Here is a 15,670-nt window from a genome sequence, read left to right as displayed (position 1 = left end):
CCCTGGGGCGCCTGGGTGGCTCAGATGGTTAAGCATCTGCCTTCGGCTTAGGTCATGATCCCAGGGTCCTGGGATCGAGTCCCGCATCAGGCTCCCTGCTCCTTGGGAGCCTGCTTCTCCCTGTTTCTCTCTCTCTCTCTCTGTCTATCATGAATAAATAAATAAAATCTTAAAAAAAAAAAAAAAAAGAAAAAAGAAAACAACTCTGAATGCGTAGTAGATTCAGGGCGGGAAAGTTGACAGCAACCTTTTGTACTCATTTCTGTTTCAAACACTAAATCAATGTTACTGCATTTAGACATGAGCTCTATGAGCATTATTTATTTGATGTACATTACCATTATTGATGACATTTTCACATTTAAAGCCTGTATAAGAATTTTATGATATATACAACCACTCTTATCTGCATAAACAAATATAAACAGATGTTCCCACACCTACTTTTTAAAGCTATACATTCCACTCGGTGGAAAAAGCCATGGACAACAGTAACTTCCCTCCCAAAAAGAAATCAAAGGGAATGTTAAATTTTTCTGAAAGCCAGACTTTAATCACCCAGAGCCATTTTATTGTAAGTTACATGCAAAGCAACTTAATTCTTCAGAAAAAAATAAAAGAAAGAAATAATTTAAGATATACTAGACCAAAAAAAGAAAAAACCTGAATAAAGATGATAAAGGTAAAAATGTGTTACTCAGCAAAACTTTACAATACTTATGAAATTATTAGAATATAAAACTTCAATTTCCCTATAATCAAAATTTTATTCACAGGAGGTTGTACATTGGTTAGTTGTTGGAAATTTATTTGAAAAGATCCAAGATTTAAATAATTTCTTTATTCTTTGTTCCATAAGTACTAAGTTACAAGATCTTTGTAGGTTTTATCTAAAAGGACATGAAAACTTGAAAGCAGGAGCAGGGAAACGGGAGTGGAAGCTCAAGAATATACTACTGAAAAAAAATTCTGTACAACTAACTTCACTTATGACACGTGGGTAGAAAGAGCAAACCAGCCTTCTTCATTCTGTTTCTCAATCTGTTGAACAAAGATGCAAGACGGATTTAGAAAGTAATCAGAAACATGAGCCCATTTAAGGTTTATAATTATTTAGACCAAGTACACAGAAGTTATCCTTTGTCATCAAACGGTACTGAAAATTAAATTGCTACTCGCAGTTTTTATTCTCTAAAAGAGCCACTCCCAAATAACTGATTCCCTGGTCAACAGGTCCCCTGATTGATTGAGGAAACCTAATTTTTAAATAAAGGAATTTAAATCCAGTATTTTATACAAATTATAGGTACAACTTTTTAAAAATAACTTTTTAAAATAAAGTTATTTGATCTTAGTAAATTAAAATTGTTACTAAATTCCAGAAACTAAGGGCAAATTATATAAAACAGCCTCTTTAAAACTTTTTTAGGGGCGCCTGGGTGGCTCAGTCGGTTAAGCAGCTCAGATCATGATCTCAGGGTTGTGGGGTGCAGCCCTAGGCTGGGCTCCACACTCAGCAGAGAGTCTGCTTGAGAGTCTCTCTCCTCTCCCTCTGTCCCTACCCCATTTGTCTGTGTGCCTACGTGTGCGCTCTCTCTCTCAAATAAATATTTATTTATTTATTAAAACTTTTTTAGGATATAAGAAACAGCAAAGGACAAATCTTCTAGGGCTAGACAATGGGGATATCTGAGAATATAAATTAATCTGGGCTATAACTATTCAATATTTACTGAAGCACTCACTATTTGGTCTAATCTACAGCAAATCAGAACACATGAAGAATATGTATGACATTGATTAACCACAACTTCTCTAACCAGTGGCACACTCAGATACAGCATACTAGGTTAAGTGACAAGGAAAGTGGCCCCAGGGCTCTGGATAACCCAATCCCACACAGCCACAGCAAGCACTGAGGGAACCAATATCTCAGTGTAACTACTACTTCAAGGCACACCTGTATGTCCTGCCACATTATTAGAATGCTTTGCCTGAAACCAGTAATTTCCAGTCTATGTTGAAATCTTATTGAATTTTATCTTATTCCTTAGCTACCCCAGAACACAAAAGAGACTATATCGCTTAAAGGTTTTTTCTAGTAAAGGTGAATTAGGAATTCTTTTCTTCTGAGAATTTTATGTCACCTGTAGGATAACAAGAATTTAATTAAGAATGGAAATCACTAGGGGCGCCTGGGTGGCTCAGTTGTTAAGCATCTGCCTTCGGCTCAGGTCATGGTCCCAGGGTCCTGGGATCGAGCCCCGCATCAGGCTCCCTGCGCCGCGGGAAGCCTGCTTCTCCCTCTCCCACTCCCCCTGCTTGTGTTTCTGCTCTCACTATCTCTCTCTGTCAAATAAATAAATAAAATCTTAAAAAAAAAAAAAAAAGAATGGAAATCACTAAATCAGCCACGTTCCCCCACCCCACTCTCCTGACCCCTACACACATTTCACAATTACATTTTATCACATACCTTTGCTCTTGGATTAACAGGTGTGAATCGCCCACTTCCTGAGGTGGCGTTTAATGGAGAACAAGAATTACTAGTAGCCCCTGAAGATCTATTTACGAGAAATAAAAGAGAGTGGGAGAGTGATCTATCATCATTAACCTTCAAAAAATTATATAAGACTGACAAATCTCAGTATTGGCAATGGCTGAGTTAGGTCCAAATGAGGTAAATTATTTGTAACATATTTTTACCACCCTAAGTTGTTTTGTTTTTTTTTAATTATTAGACTTCCTTTTTTAGAGTAGTTTTAGGTTTACAAAAGGATTAAGTGTAAAGAACAGAGAGTTTCAATACAGCCCTCAACTCCCCCACACAGTTTCCCCGAATTATTAGGACCTTGCATCAGGTTGCTACATTTATCACAATTGATGAGATAATACTGATACATTATTAATTACATCCATAGCTCGCATCAGGGTTCACCCTTTTGTTATACATTCTATGGGTTTTGATGAGTGTATAATGACAATATCCACCATTACAGTATCATGCTCTAACATTTCTAACACTAAAGGGGAAAGATGCATGTGCAGGGGCAGGGGGAAGGCCCGGCAGCGGAAGAGTAAAGAGCCCTGAACGGCAGCACAGTGTTGAGGTAAGTACAGAGAGTGGAGACAGAAGAGCCAGGTCCATCCTCAGTGCCACCCTTTACCAACCATGTGACCCACCTAAGCAAACCACCCAATTAGCTCAATGAGCTTCAGTTTCATTTATTGTAAAGGAGAAAAATACCCCCGTCAACGTACCCCCGTCATATGTTATCTCCTAATTTTATAACCTATAAAGCACTCTATATATGTGCCATTATCCTGTTTTTGTCCTCAATAGCCAACCCACACTGTTCTACTTAAGGCTTGTTCCTCACTCCTCTTTTTTTTCCCCAGAAATTCTTCTCTCCAATTGCTTTATTTTCTCCACAGGAGTGAGTCTGTCTGAACCTAAGTCAAATACTGTGCACTTCCTTTTTTCACAAAGAGAAAGAAACACCACATTCTTGATTTTTTAAAATAACTGTGCATGTTGTAACCCTACCTTCGTGTATTTATCCCACTGGTAGGAGAGATAGTACTGCATTTTGAGCTTTCTGGGGCTTCAGCTCCTGGAATAGATACTTCAATTGTCCTCTTTCCTCCTTCTAAAATATAAAAATAAATATTAGTTTCATTATCTTTCATTAAAATAAAATAAAAATTTAACTTGATTTCTATCTTACTGCAAATTTCACATTACAAATTTGGAGATTCTTTCTATATTTTCATTATGGCCCACAGACACCCTTGAAGGATTTTTTTCAAAATGAACTGTGAGACAAGAAACTTTAGTTACTAGTGTCAATTCAGTAGCATGCCAGTTCATAGAAAGCCAGAATCTTCAGACAAGTGGTATCATGTCAGATCTGGAAGTGAAAAACAGAAATTAAGAGCTAGCCCTAAAAATCTTAAGATTTTTGTCAAAAACAGCTTATCTAAAATTTTCAAAAAAATTAAAAAGAAAAAGGAAAATTTCTGAAGTCATTCAATAAAACTTTAAATCCTCTAAATCTACTATATTATTAGATTCCTGAAGGCATTAACTTAGGAGGGGAAAGTTGGCTGAAGAGTTCATATGGCCAATGGCAAGTATAACTGTGTTCATTTTCAATATTTCACAAGTTAGATTATCAATTAACAAATATTTACTAACTATCTACTAAGACTTAATGTCTATACTAGACAGTTTCACAGAGGCTCTTATGAATCACTACTTAAAATCAGTGATCTTCAGGGCTTTAGTGCGTAATGAAACCGTATTTAATTGTATAACATATTCCTCCATTACCCTAGAAACCAAAGAGGTTTTGTATGGCATATGATTATATCTTTATCATCATAGCGCACAAAGGTACCCGTGACACCAAGAATTTTACTTTTAAAAAGGAATATCTTGGAGATATTACCAAAAAAGAATATTCTGGAGATATAACCACTGGAATGAAAAGAACACAGTTTGCAAATTTACCAATTTGCTTTAGAACTTCAGAAAAATCACTTAACTTCTTTTCCCTCAGTTTACTTACATATCAAAAAGCTATAACATCAGCTCTGTCTACTCTCAGGGTGTGTTGGGGACTAAATAAGATAATAGACATGAAGTACTTTTAACCTTAAAGAACGATTGAAACAGAAGATGTCTAATGTAATTACAAAATTATTTTTTTTTTAAATATTTTATTTATTTACTTGAGAGAACAAGCAGAGGGGAGAGGTAGAGGGAGAGGGAGAAGCAGGCTTCCCGCAGAGCAGGGAGCCTGACGTGGGGCTCGATCCCAGGGATCCAGGATTGTGACCTGAGTCGAAGGCAGACGCCCAACTGACTGAGCCACCCAGGTGCCCCCCCCCAATTACAAAATTATTCTTAAGAGTAATTTGCTTTATTCTTCTTCATTGCACTTAGCGCCACCTAACATTATCTCATAATACTGGACAGGGATTTGTCCTGTTCAAAGCAGTTTCCCCAGGGCCCAGAACAGGGCGGCAGGTAGTAGATGTTCAAACGTATCGAGTGATTTAATCAGAAGTTGCCTCTACGCTTCGTGACTATGAAGAACAGCAGACTTAGCTGTCATTTGAAGAAGCCTAGAATAGCAAAGAGAAAGGGCCCTGGGGAAATGCATTATCTGTCATTTTCCAGTAATTTTTAAGAGTCTACTTTCTAGGTCTGAAGTTTCAAAAAAGAATGATTTGTAACTGAGAGAAAAAGTCTCATGAGGGAGGTGGGTGGGAGGATGGGTGAAACAGGTGAAGGCAATTAAGAGCACACTAAGCACTGAGTAATGTATAGAAGTGCTGGATCATTATATTGTACACCTGAAACTAATATAACACTGTATGTTAATTATACTGGAATAAAAAAATTTTTTAAGTCTTATTGGCAGATACCTTAAAGAAAGCCTACTTCAGCCAGCCTCAGGACAGATGAATACCTCTAAAATACCAATACTTGAGCACCTCAAGGAACATACTCCTTACTGATAGAATTATTTTCTATCCCTCACAATTAGAACCTTCTTTTATTCTGGGCCAAAATTAGTTTCTCTATAGCCTTCATACAGTTCTATCCCTTAGGGTCTTAGTAATTCAATTTTTGCCAAAGAACAACTTAAGATCTACTTCATTTCATCAATATTTTTTTGTATGTAAATATTATGGCAACTAATTTATCAGTTACTATTCTGTTATTCAGAATCCCCTCTAGTTTATCACATTCTTAAGAAAACAACAGAATGGGAAGTTTAATTTACAAATGAAAATGTTTTAACTGGTTTTAATAAAATAACTTGTAATTTGTTGCTGATGAAATTCTAAATTAACATTTTGATGCTGATGTTTTATACTTAGCCACTACATAGGTCCTAAGTGAATCATACACTGTAATGAATCCCATTTACACATCAGGCAACTTAAGAACTTAGACACCAAAGATTAACTGCAGGCACCATGGAATAGCTTTCTACCAGGAGATTGGCCTTCTAGTCTTATTTCTGTCACTTATTCTGTGACTTAGGTCTGTTTCTTTCTATGTAAAATTGAAGGCACTGAAATATATGCTTTGAGATTTCTTTCAGCTCAATATATACTCGCACAATCAAGAAAGTGAAAACTCCCATGTGCCTGGCTCTTAAATCATGAATTTGTGACCAACCAGTCCATGCTCTGAGAGGTGATGGAATGGGTGACACCAGTGGAGAGGAAAGATTCAGGCCAATAAGTTTCTGCTGCTCTATTAACTGCAAGAGTTTTCCACGAGCCTCCATACTCTGCCGATTCAATTCTGCAATCCGTTCCTCCATGCTACTTGGTGTTAGAGGTTGTGTTGCTGGAAAAGTCTTAAAAAAAAAAAAAAAAGGCACAAATTCCACATTAAAAACAATCCAAACAATTTTGACTTTTTGTAAAAATTAACTTTTCCACTAAGAGCCAGCTAGTTAGTATTCACAGCCCTTACTATAGGTAACCTTGAATAGCAGGCAAAGAATAAAAGTCATTTAATTGAAAAATTAGGGCTAAAGGAAAGGGATACTAATCCTTCTGACACTCGTACCACATAAGCCCTCTAGTCCCTTTGTCCACAGAGAATGTCTGTGGGACAAAGCTTCCCCGAATCTCTTCGGGTCTGTTGAGGTACACAAAAGATCCCATGAGCAAAGACAGTACTGCTAGTGACCTGCCTTCTAAGTAACAGGTCTATTAATGATAGATCTGTGGTTTGAATCTCAATACAGAAAAGAGGATCTGCTGTACTCGAGAGATGCTTCTACCATCCCAATCGTCATATATGCACCATGAGTTATTTGGCAAAGATTTCTAGGAATCTTATCACTCTTCTTGACCAGGAGTCAGCCGCCCCAAGCCATGTTTGGCCTCAGATATCTAATTTGAGAAATGTGGTGACCAGAAAGGAATATGAGAGGTAGAGTAAAAAAGCCACCCAAGGAATATAACATAAGTTTAATATGAAAATTCCTGAGAGGAATATATGTGTCATTCTTGATTATTTCATTTAGTTAAATATAACCCTTTGGGATAAAACAATTCCTAATAGAAATCACTATTTTATAACTTATGCACATTAATAAAAAAAGAGATAAGCAAAACAGTTTAAATTAAAGATCACTCTGAAATTCAGATTATGACAAAGAGGGTGGTGAGGACAATAATAATAGATTGTCCTCACTAGCCTGATCTATATACGAATTAGAAAAGCAGGCAAGCTCAATTTTTAACTCTGTTGCCTTTTTAAAAACCAAGAGTTACCTGTTTTGAATAACTTTCAAAATTCTGCAAACACAGAAATGCCTCCAATGACTCAAAATTAAGGCAGTCTGTACTTACACACATCTACACCAATGGCTGCTGCCTACTCCTAAGACTTCTTCCTGGTAAAAGACTACCAGTCCCTTCTGTGACTCCACACTCATACTGCCCTTACTTCCTATGAGCCTGTGCTGACAGAGGTGGCCTTTATCCCCCACCCCCACCCCTTCCTAAACTTCCTCATGAAAGCCCTCAATCTACCATTGGTAAAGCCCTTTATAGAAGCAATCACCTCTGGAACCCCTAATCCATAAAGCTACCCAGCTCCTTCCCACTGCTAAAACACTCTTCCATCTCCTATCAGAACCCTGACAGGAGCCACTCTGGCTCACAAAGGGGTAAAAGGAAGTATCTCCCATCACTGGGACCAGTATGAGAACGTGTGTTATAAACACTCCCCAGCTGGAATTTAGAATCCCTTTTCGCCCCACGAACAAGAAAATGAAGATTTAAGTTACCAGGTTAGCCTACAAAATTCCTTCACTATAATAAGCAGATTTTTGCTATTCAAAGTATAATCCTCGGTCCGGTACCCTCTGGGAACTTGTCAAAAATGCACAAGTACCATCTCAGAACTGCTCAATCAGAAACTGCATTTTAGCAAGATCTCCAGATGATTCATACATAAAGTCTGACTTTAATAATCCTTTAAAACATCATTTCTATAGGAAAATGCATTCTGTGTCCTAAAAAATTAACTCCTCATGAATTGAGGGCCAGCTACACTTAATTCTCTTGTATGAGCCCCTGTAAGAGTAAAAATGCTTTCAATTAAAATGTAGTTGTATGGCAGGCTTTCAACTCATACTAATTCTGCCTTTTATATTTATAACTTCATTTGCAGCTCAATTTCAGCTTTCCTACACATTTTACCTTTGTCCTATTTTTCTCATTCATTTTCCTCATTTTCTATTTTACGTTGTCCTCTTTTACTGTATGTGTTAAATAAACTGATAAATAACTTTTCTTATTTCGTGATGAGGACAAAACAAAGCATAAGCCTTCTACTAGCAGCCTTGAAGATATCCAGGATCACTTTGCTCCAGCAAAGTACTTAAATTCCTAAATGTCCCTAGTCAACCCTTAACTGGTACTCACTGCAGTCATGTCGCTCACATGACTTGTCTCTTGTTTGTTTAATTCCCGAACTCCATCCCCTTGCTCTCCTCCTGGCCCAATATTATTCAGATGTGCCTTGAAAGCTGAATTCTGCAGTGTCAACTCAGCAATTCGTGCCATGATGTCTTTTCTTTGTATTAATGCCTCATTTGTTCTAAGCTGCTGCCCGTCTCCCAGTACCAGGGGCTCTTCTGAGAACTCGGGGATTCTGGCCTGCTGAGTGTTTGAACGAGAACTACAGAAGGGCTGTGAGAGGTTAACAAAAGGAGCCTGGGCTTTGTTCTCCAGATCTTCCCCCATGTGAGACACCCTCCACCTCTGAGTGAAGAGACGACTCTCTTCACTTGAATTCTGATTGTCTGTGTCAGTAGGTAAGGTCTTCTTTTCCCAATTTTGTTCCTTCTCAATTATTTCCACAGTTGGAGGAATTCTTGGAGCAGGACGAGTTTGAACAGTCCTCCTCAATACTGTAGATAAAATTAAAACAGAATAAACATGCATCATTTAGCCACAGACTGGCACCACAATCATCTCATTATTCATCATGGTAGTTAGAAGTGTATTCCAATAGAAGGGTCTGGCTTCTAAATGCCTAAATTATTTTAGCAGGGAATATACCAGCAATGCCACATCAAACAATCAAATACAGAGACTTTTATATTCCTTAAGGCTTTATTGGTATCCTTGTAAAAAAGTCTGCCAAGTTCACATTTTAATACATGTATTAACTCATATCTGGGAATCTTGGGGGTGGAGGGAGTATAAATACCTACCGTAAACTGAAGATGATCAGGAAAGGCATCTCTGAAGAAGTAAAATTTAAAAATGATTACATATGTGGCAGAAAGCAGAGCAAAGAACATTACAGGCAGAAAGAACAACATATGTGAACTCCCCAAAATAGGAAAAAGCAAAGAAGTGAGACCAATTTAGTGTAACACAGCAACAAGGGAGAACTGGAAAAATATGAGATTGGAGAGGTGTACAGAAACTATTTCTTACAGAGCTTTTTAAGCCATGTTAAGAATTTTATAATTTAATCCAAGAGCAATGAAACATGGAGAAGGTTTGGCAATGACTCAATTTATATTTCTTAAATGCTGTGTTAACTGGAAGATCCAGGAATGGAAGTAGGGAGACCAGTAAGCCATTGTGGTAGTCTAGGAGAAAGATGATGATAGCTCCAATGAAGGTATTTTGGCTACAGAGATGGAAAGAAGTGGGTAAATTTGAGAACTATTTTGGCAAAAGATCTAAGAGTGATGAACTAGAAGTAGGGAGTAAAGGAAACACACAGATCAAGATGGCATGCGCAACTGAGTGGGCAGTGATACGATTTATAGAGATGGAGAAGGTAAGAACAGATTTAGGGGAAGGGAAGCTATCAAGAATTCCACTTTGAACAGGATAAGTTTAAGTGCCTGATGATTTATCCTAATATCCGTCTAAGCAGATGGACTCGTGAGTCAGAAACTCAAGAGAGTCATCTAGGCAAAGATACAAAACTGGAAGTCACTGGCATATAGACAGTATTGGGAGCAATGAGAATGACTGAGATTATCTAGAGAAAAAGAATCAAGTGAGAAAAGAAATCAATACTGACACATGAGGAAGTCAACATGTAGAGCTGCACAGAGGAGAGAAGCTAGCAAAGCAGACTGAAATGGAGCAGCCAGAATGGTTAGAGAAATACTACAAGAATGTAGTATGAAGGAAACCAAGAGGGAGTGGTTATCCATATATATTACCGTAAGACCTAGAAACACAAAGACAGAAGAAAAGTACACTGGAGTTACTAACCTGGAGGCCACCGAAGCCCTTAGGAGTAGTTTAGGCGAAATGACCTATTAGGGAGAGAATTGGGGAGACAGAGCTCCTAGTTCAAGACTACAGACTCACCTCCTTTCACTGACAATGAGGAAATTAAAAAACAAATAAACCCACATCAGTAAAGATTATGGTCTAGGAAGAGAGTCATTAGCAAAGGACATATTTAGACACATTTCTGGAAGACTGAAAGTGGATGGGAAGTGTATGAAAGAATGAATTGAACAAAAGCCACAGTTCTGAACATGTATACGTTATAAGGAAGCTACAGGTAAAAGCCAGTCTTTCTGGGAGAACCCAAAAAAGGCTGCTAGCTCAAAGCTGACTGTACAGAGGGAGAAAGTGAGAAGTAGGCTAAAAATTGGAGAATAACTTGAAAGTTCATCTACCTTATAGTTATGTTGGTCAAGCAGTGCTCACTACTTGCCCCACCCATTCTCAAAAGCAAAAAAAACAGCATTGGGGAGAGCAAATGTGGTAGCCCCAGTGAAATAGCTGGATACTACTTACATACCCTAAAAGGAAGCCTGCAGTTAACAGAGCATGTCCATATATACAAAGCAACTGTTGAAGAGAAAGCCTATTGGGAAAACAGACCTAGATCGACCTACACCCCAGAAGAGAAAACCTATGCCAACCACCTATAACATTCAGTCTAGTCATTTATTCTTAACTATGATGGGCAATAAAGAATCACCAGACATACGAGGAAAACCAACACAACCAGCACAAAAGAGAAGAACCAGGAAAGGAAAACAGAACAAAAGACTAAGAAGAGAAGGAAAATTCGGATGAGAAGATAATAAAATTCTAACAGGTATACTCAGAAGAGAGTTCCTGGAAGATAATGCAATGTTTTTGTTTGTTTGTTTTTAATTTTATTTATTTATTTGAGAGAGTGAGAGAGCACACAGAGGGAGAGGGACTCTGAGATCATGACCTGAGCCAAAGGCAGCCACTTAACCAACCAAGCCACCCAGGAGCCCCAAGATAATGCATTTGTAATAAGCATCAAAGAAAACAGGACAATCAAACACCTAGAAAGGTCTCTTGCTTAGAAATTAAAAATATAATTTGGTATAATTAAAAAAAAATAAAAGACAGGCTTGACTATAAAGTGAAAAAAATCTTCCAGAATATAAGAAGCAAGATATAAGGCTTATAGAAAATGTTCCAGAAGGTCAATATACTATTTTCTAAAACTGCAGAAAGTCACATGTCTTCAAGTCCAAGAGGTCCCACTGGTGCCTCATAGTGCAATGAGAGGAGAAAAAAAAAAAAACATATTTAGACACACCTTATGCAAGGTCAGAATAAAAATAAAGGAATCCTAAAGCTTCCACAGAGAAAAAGTACATCACATACAAAGAAATAAAAGTTAGATATTACATCATACATCTCAACTGCAACAGCAGATACTAATAGTCAATAGAACAATGCCTCGAATTTCTCAGGGTAAAGGATTATGGACCTAGAATTCTATATCTAGCCAAATTATCAACCAAGTGTAATAGAAAAGTAAAAATATTCTCAGATTTTTAAGAACTTAGGGTTTACCTTCTATACACCCATTCTGATGATTTCTTTCAGAAACTTGAGGGAGAAAACCAAAGAGGAAGAAGTGGGATCCAGGAAATAGTAGATACAACCCAGGAGTGTGACGTTAGCAAGTCCCAGGATAAGAGGTGTGCAGTGGGCCCAGCAAGCAATCAGTGCCGACTGGACCAGGGGTCAAAGAGCTTTGGGAATTATCTCTGGAATGAAAGCGGATTCCATGCCACAGACAGTAACTAAAGGACTAGAAGATATTATTCATGTGTAAACAAGAGGGTAAAAGCAATTCGAAACTCCGGGAAAAACAAAAATTGAACAAGAAAATCAGTATAAATATAGAGCAAACTTAAATATTCTGAGCAACTGATTAAATGAAATAAAGGAAATTCACTTTGATCTTCATACTAAGAACTTTTTCCTTCCTGCGACACAAAGATTGATAGGACAAAACAGTCATTTGTTTTCAACTTTCAGTATCCATCTATAGACAAGACACAGAAGACATAATTGCGGTAATGGAACAAAGTAAATGTCACCAAACTTGATACGGTAAAAGGAAATGTAGGCTGAATGAAGGTGAGAAATGGAAGCAAAGGAGAGCCAGAAGGGAAGCGGCTCTCGTAGAGGAAAGCCAAGAGATACTGCATAGAGTTAACAGAGAAGACATAGAAAGTATTTGAAGTCACAAAGTTAAGCAACAGAAGAATTAAGCATTAAAATATAATCATCCAAATTAGATAGAGAAGGGAAGTAGGAGTTAATATTCATTAAACCCTCTTCTTTAATAAAGGACAGTCTATAATTATTGTCTAAAGTTAACATTTAAGAAAAAATATATAAAAATATTTTATATTAATTATGGCAACCACCACAAGATAAGTAGAAATCAAACTGGGAAAAAATGCATCCCTCTTAGGGCAGGCCTAAAGATGAAAGAGGAAGAGACCTTTGTATGTGCTTTTTTTAACCACATGAAAATATAAATTAGAGCTGATGCTTGAAAATGAAGAATGGGAGATAAGAAAATGAAAACAGCATATATACACTATTCTTTCAAAAAGTGTGGCTGTAAAAGAAAGTAGAAGTCAAACAGTAGCTAAAGGAAATGATCTATAATGGGAAATTCTAGAGCAATGTTGGCCATTATAACAGTCTCTGGCCATATGCAGTTATTCAAATTCAAATTCATTAAAGTTAAATAAAATTAATAATTCAGTTCTTCAGTCACATTAGCCACATTTCAAGTTCCCCCTTATGCTAGTGGCTACCACAATAAATGGAGCAGACACAGAACATTTTCATCATCACAGAAAGTTCTACTGGACAGAGCTGTTCCAGAGCATAACCAAATACTAATAAAGGGCCCGATGTATCTCCCACCTTTATCCACATGTTCAGCTTAACTCAACAATTCTTTATACGTGAGCATTCTAAATAAAATGCCGAAAAATATGATGACAAAACTTCACCAACTAAGAATACATGTTCAAAGGTTATTCCATCTACACACTGTGAAAGAAATGTGTGGCATTATTTTCAACGCAAACCTGCTAACAAAGGGGTGTCTATAACAGTCCCCAAATAATTTGCTTTAGTGAACATTTAGCATACTTGTAATCAGAGTAAAAATATTTGTGGTAATTGTTTCTTTAAAAAAACTTAGGGGTGCCTGGGTAGCTCAGTTCGTTAAACATTCGACTCTTTGATCTCAGCTCAGGTCTTGATCTCGGGGTCGTGAGTTCATGCCTGTGTTGGGCTCCACACTAAAAGTGGAGCCTACTTAAAAAAAAAAAAAAAAAAAAGAACTTCAAGTTATCTTACTATCACCAGTGGGAAATAATTTACAATACCTCAAAAGAGATCATTAGACAAGCTTATTGATACCATGTAAACATTTGAAAGATTACTTTGAGGAATGAAAATCTAACCTCAACAGAAATCAGAACTGAAATCATATTTCCTAAATATTTCCTAGCCAGAGTTAGTAATACTCTCTAGCCTCTGAAGAGGAAATACCAAATCACAGAACTGTATAGCTGGAGGAACATTAAAGATAAAAGAAAAATCTCTCATTTTGGAGCTAGGAAAATGAATGCGGAGAAGGTAAGTGTCTTAGCTCTAAGCCTCCCAGATAGTCATCGGATGGGCCAAGAGTCTAGCACTTCTGACCCTCAGCCTAGCACTGTCTCCTTACACCACAAAGATCTGACAGACTTTACAATCGCATAATAAATGCCAAAACAAATTTTATAATGGCAAGGACTTGTCATTTTCTTTAACCCTTATGGCCTCTTCATGTCCTTTATTGAAAAGGTACAGAAAATCTGACCAATGGCCTCTTCATGTCCTTTATTGAAAAGGTACAGAAAATCTGACCAAATTTCTAAGTTCCAATGACAGTAAAAGTTATTATTCTGTTCCCCTATGTAAGAAAGTAAACACTTGAAGAAAATAAAGAAATAAAAATGTATGCAAATCAGGGCTGAATAACATTTTTCTAAAAACAATGGAGGTGAGTCTAAGGTAGTTTTTTGACTGAAGAATTGTTTTGAAAATGAAAAAAAAAAAAAAGGCTCTATAGCTCCAGAAAAATGCACAGGTGGACAAATAAACATAATTTTCCAAACAATGAAACACTCCATGGTACTTCTGAAGACCATCCAGGAGCCCCCAAGTTAAGAATCTCTGGGCTAAGGATTAACAATAAATTTTTAAAATTTTATTCTAAACTCTATATATGTCCTGCAAAAAGTGACCTGAAAGCTATTTTTAATTGTCCATCAACTTTCATTATAGAATTACCTCAACTGACTAAGCTAAACAAGTTTCAGTGATAAAGAGGTTAATAACCAAATCTGATTTACAAAATCCTTATAATCACAGTTCCTATCTTTCCTTAGCTAAACTTTCATTACTCTCTCTCTGGAGTATAATCTGTTTCTTACCCTTTCCTATGCTCCTGGACCATAGGGAAAAGAGGATTTCCCTTACTCCACATTTCAATGCTGAGGACTTTGATCTTTTGGTTTGATTTAGTATTTACAATGTCTAATAGAACAGATACTTAATGAAATTTAATGTGACATTTCACCATAGGTATAACACACATGATAAAAATTACCCTGAAAAATCCTCCTTTAGCTTAAAGGTTACGTGTGGCAATCAATATCTTTCAGAATTCCATTTATAGAGTAACAATGGACACCATATGTTACATATATAAAGCATAAAAAAACAACTGTCACACAGCTTAGAGGAAGCCTGCTTACCGTCCTGCAAGGGAGAGAATCCAGAGTTGCTCTTCTGCCTGGGTGGTGTTAACAACACAGCCGGTTCAAATATATGCGCTGGAAAACTGCTGGTCAGATTCACACTATCCAGGGGAGTTGGCACCTGAGACAGTTTAACAGGCAAGTCTTCCTGTGCGAATTCAGCCAATTCTTCCCCTCTGAACACCAATGGCATGGAGACATTAGCATTTACAACAGGGCCCTCTGAAGAAGATGAGAGGCTATCAGCACTTACAACCATGGATACATTGCAGGTATTTATACTTACATGCATTTCCACAGAAAGCAAAATCACATGGACTCTAGAGCCTTCACTTTCTAGGCCATATCCTCCTTTAGCTGTAACTCACACCCAAGGCTCCCGAGGGGCCAGCACTGGGAAGAAGAGGCTGTTTTTGAGAAAAGCACTTAGTCCTTGAGACCTGCCCCAGCCACTGAGTTTCTCTCATCCAAGTTAAATTTTAGTCAGCCACTTCTTAGAATCCCTCCTGAGAAAACACTCCTAAATACAT

At 37.3% G+C, this 15,670-nt stretch overlaps 1 protein-coding gene across 2 annotated transcripts in view; it reads right to left on the bottom strand.

Moving 5' to 3' along the window:
- Nucleotides 1-293: 293 nt before the first annotated feature.
- The window catches only part of SPICE1 (spindle and centriole associated protein 1), a 51,102-nt gene continuing 35,725 nt past the window's right edge, over nucleotides 294-15,670 (bottom strand). For both annotated transcript variants that reach the window (XM_081796986.1, XM_031034437.2), the window contains 6 exons: nucleotides 15,138-15,362; nucleotides 8,467-8,954; nucleotides 6,197-6,380; nucleotides 3,548-3,650; nucleotides 2,477-2,564; nucleotides 294-1,041 (listed from right to left, as the gene is read on the bottom strand). In XM_081796986.1, the coding sequence (XP_081653112.1) occupies nucleotides 988-1,041; nucleotides 2,477-2,564; nucleotides 3,548-3,650; nucleotides 6,197-6,380; nucleotides 8,467-8,954; nucleotides 15,138-15,362 (1,142 nt within the window). In that variant the 3' untranslated portion in view covers nucleotides 294-987. The remainder of the gene's footprint in view (nucleotides 1,042-2,476; nucleotides 2,565-3,547; nucleotides 3,651-6,196; nucleotides 6,381-8,466; nucleotides 8,955-15,137; nucleotides 15,363-15,670) is intronic.

This window comes from Leptonychotes weddellii, chromosome 1, assembly GCF_054177405.1.
Source record: "Leptonychotes weddellii isolate Sample4059 chromosome 1, ASM5417740v2, whole genome shotgun sequence".
In the NCBI taxonomy this organism is placed as follows: Eukaryota; Metazoa; Chordata; class Mammalia; order Carnivora; family Phocidae; genus Leptonychotes; species Leptonychotes weddellii.
Note: the sequence above shows the minus strand (reverse complement) of the source record. Positions and strands in the feature narration are given on the sequence as shown.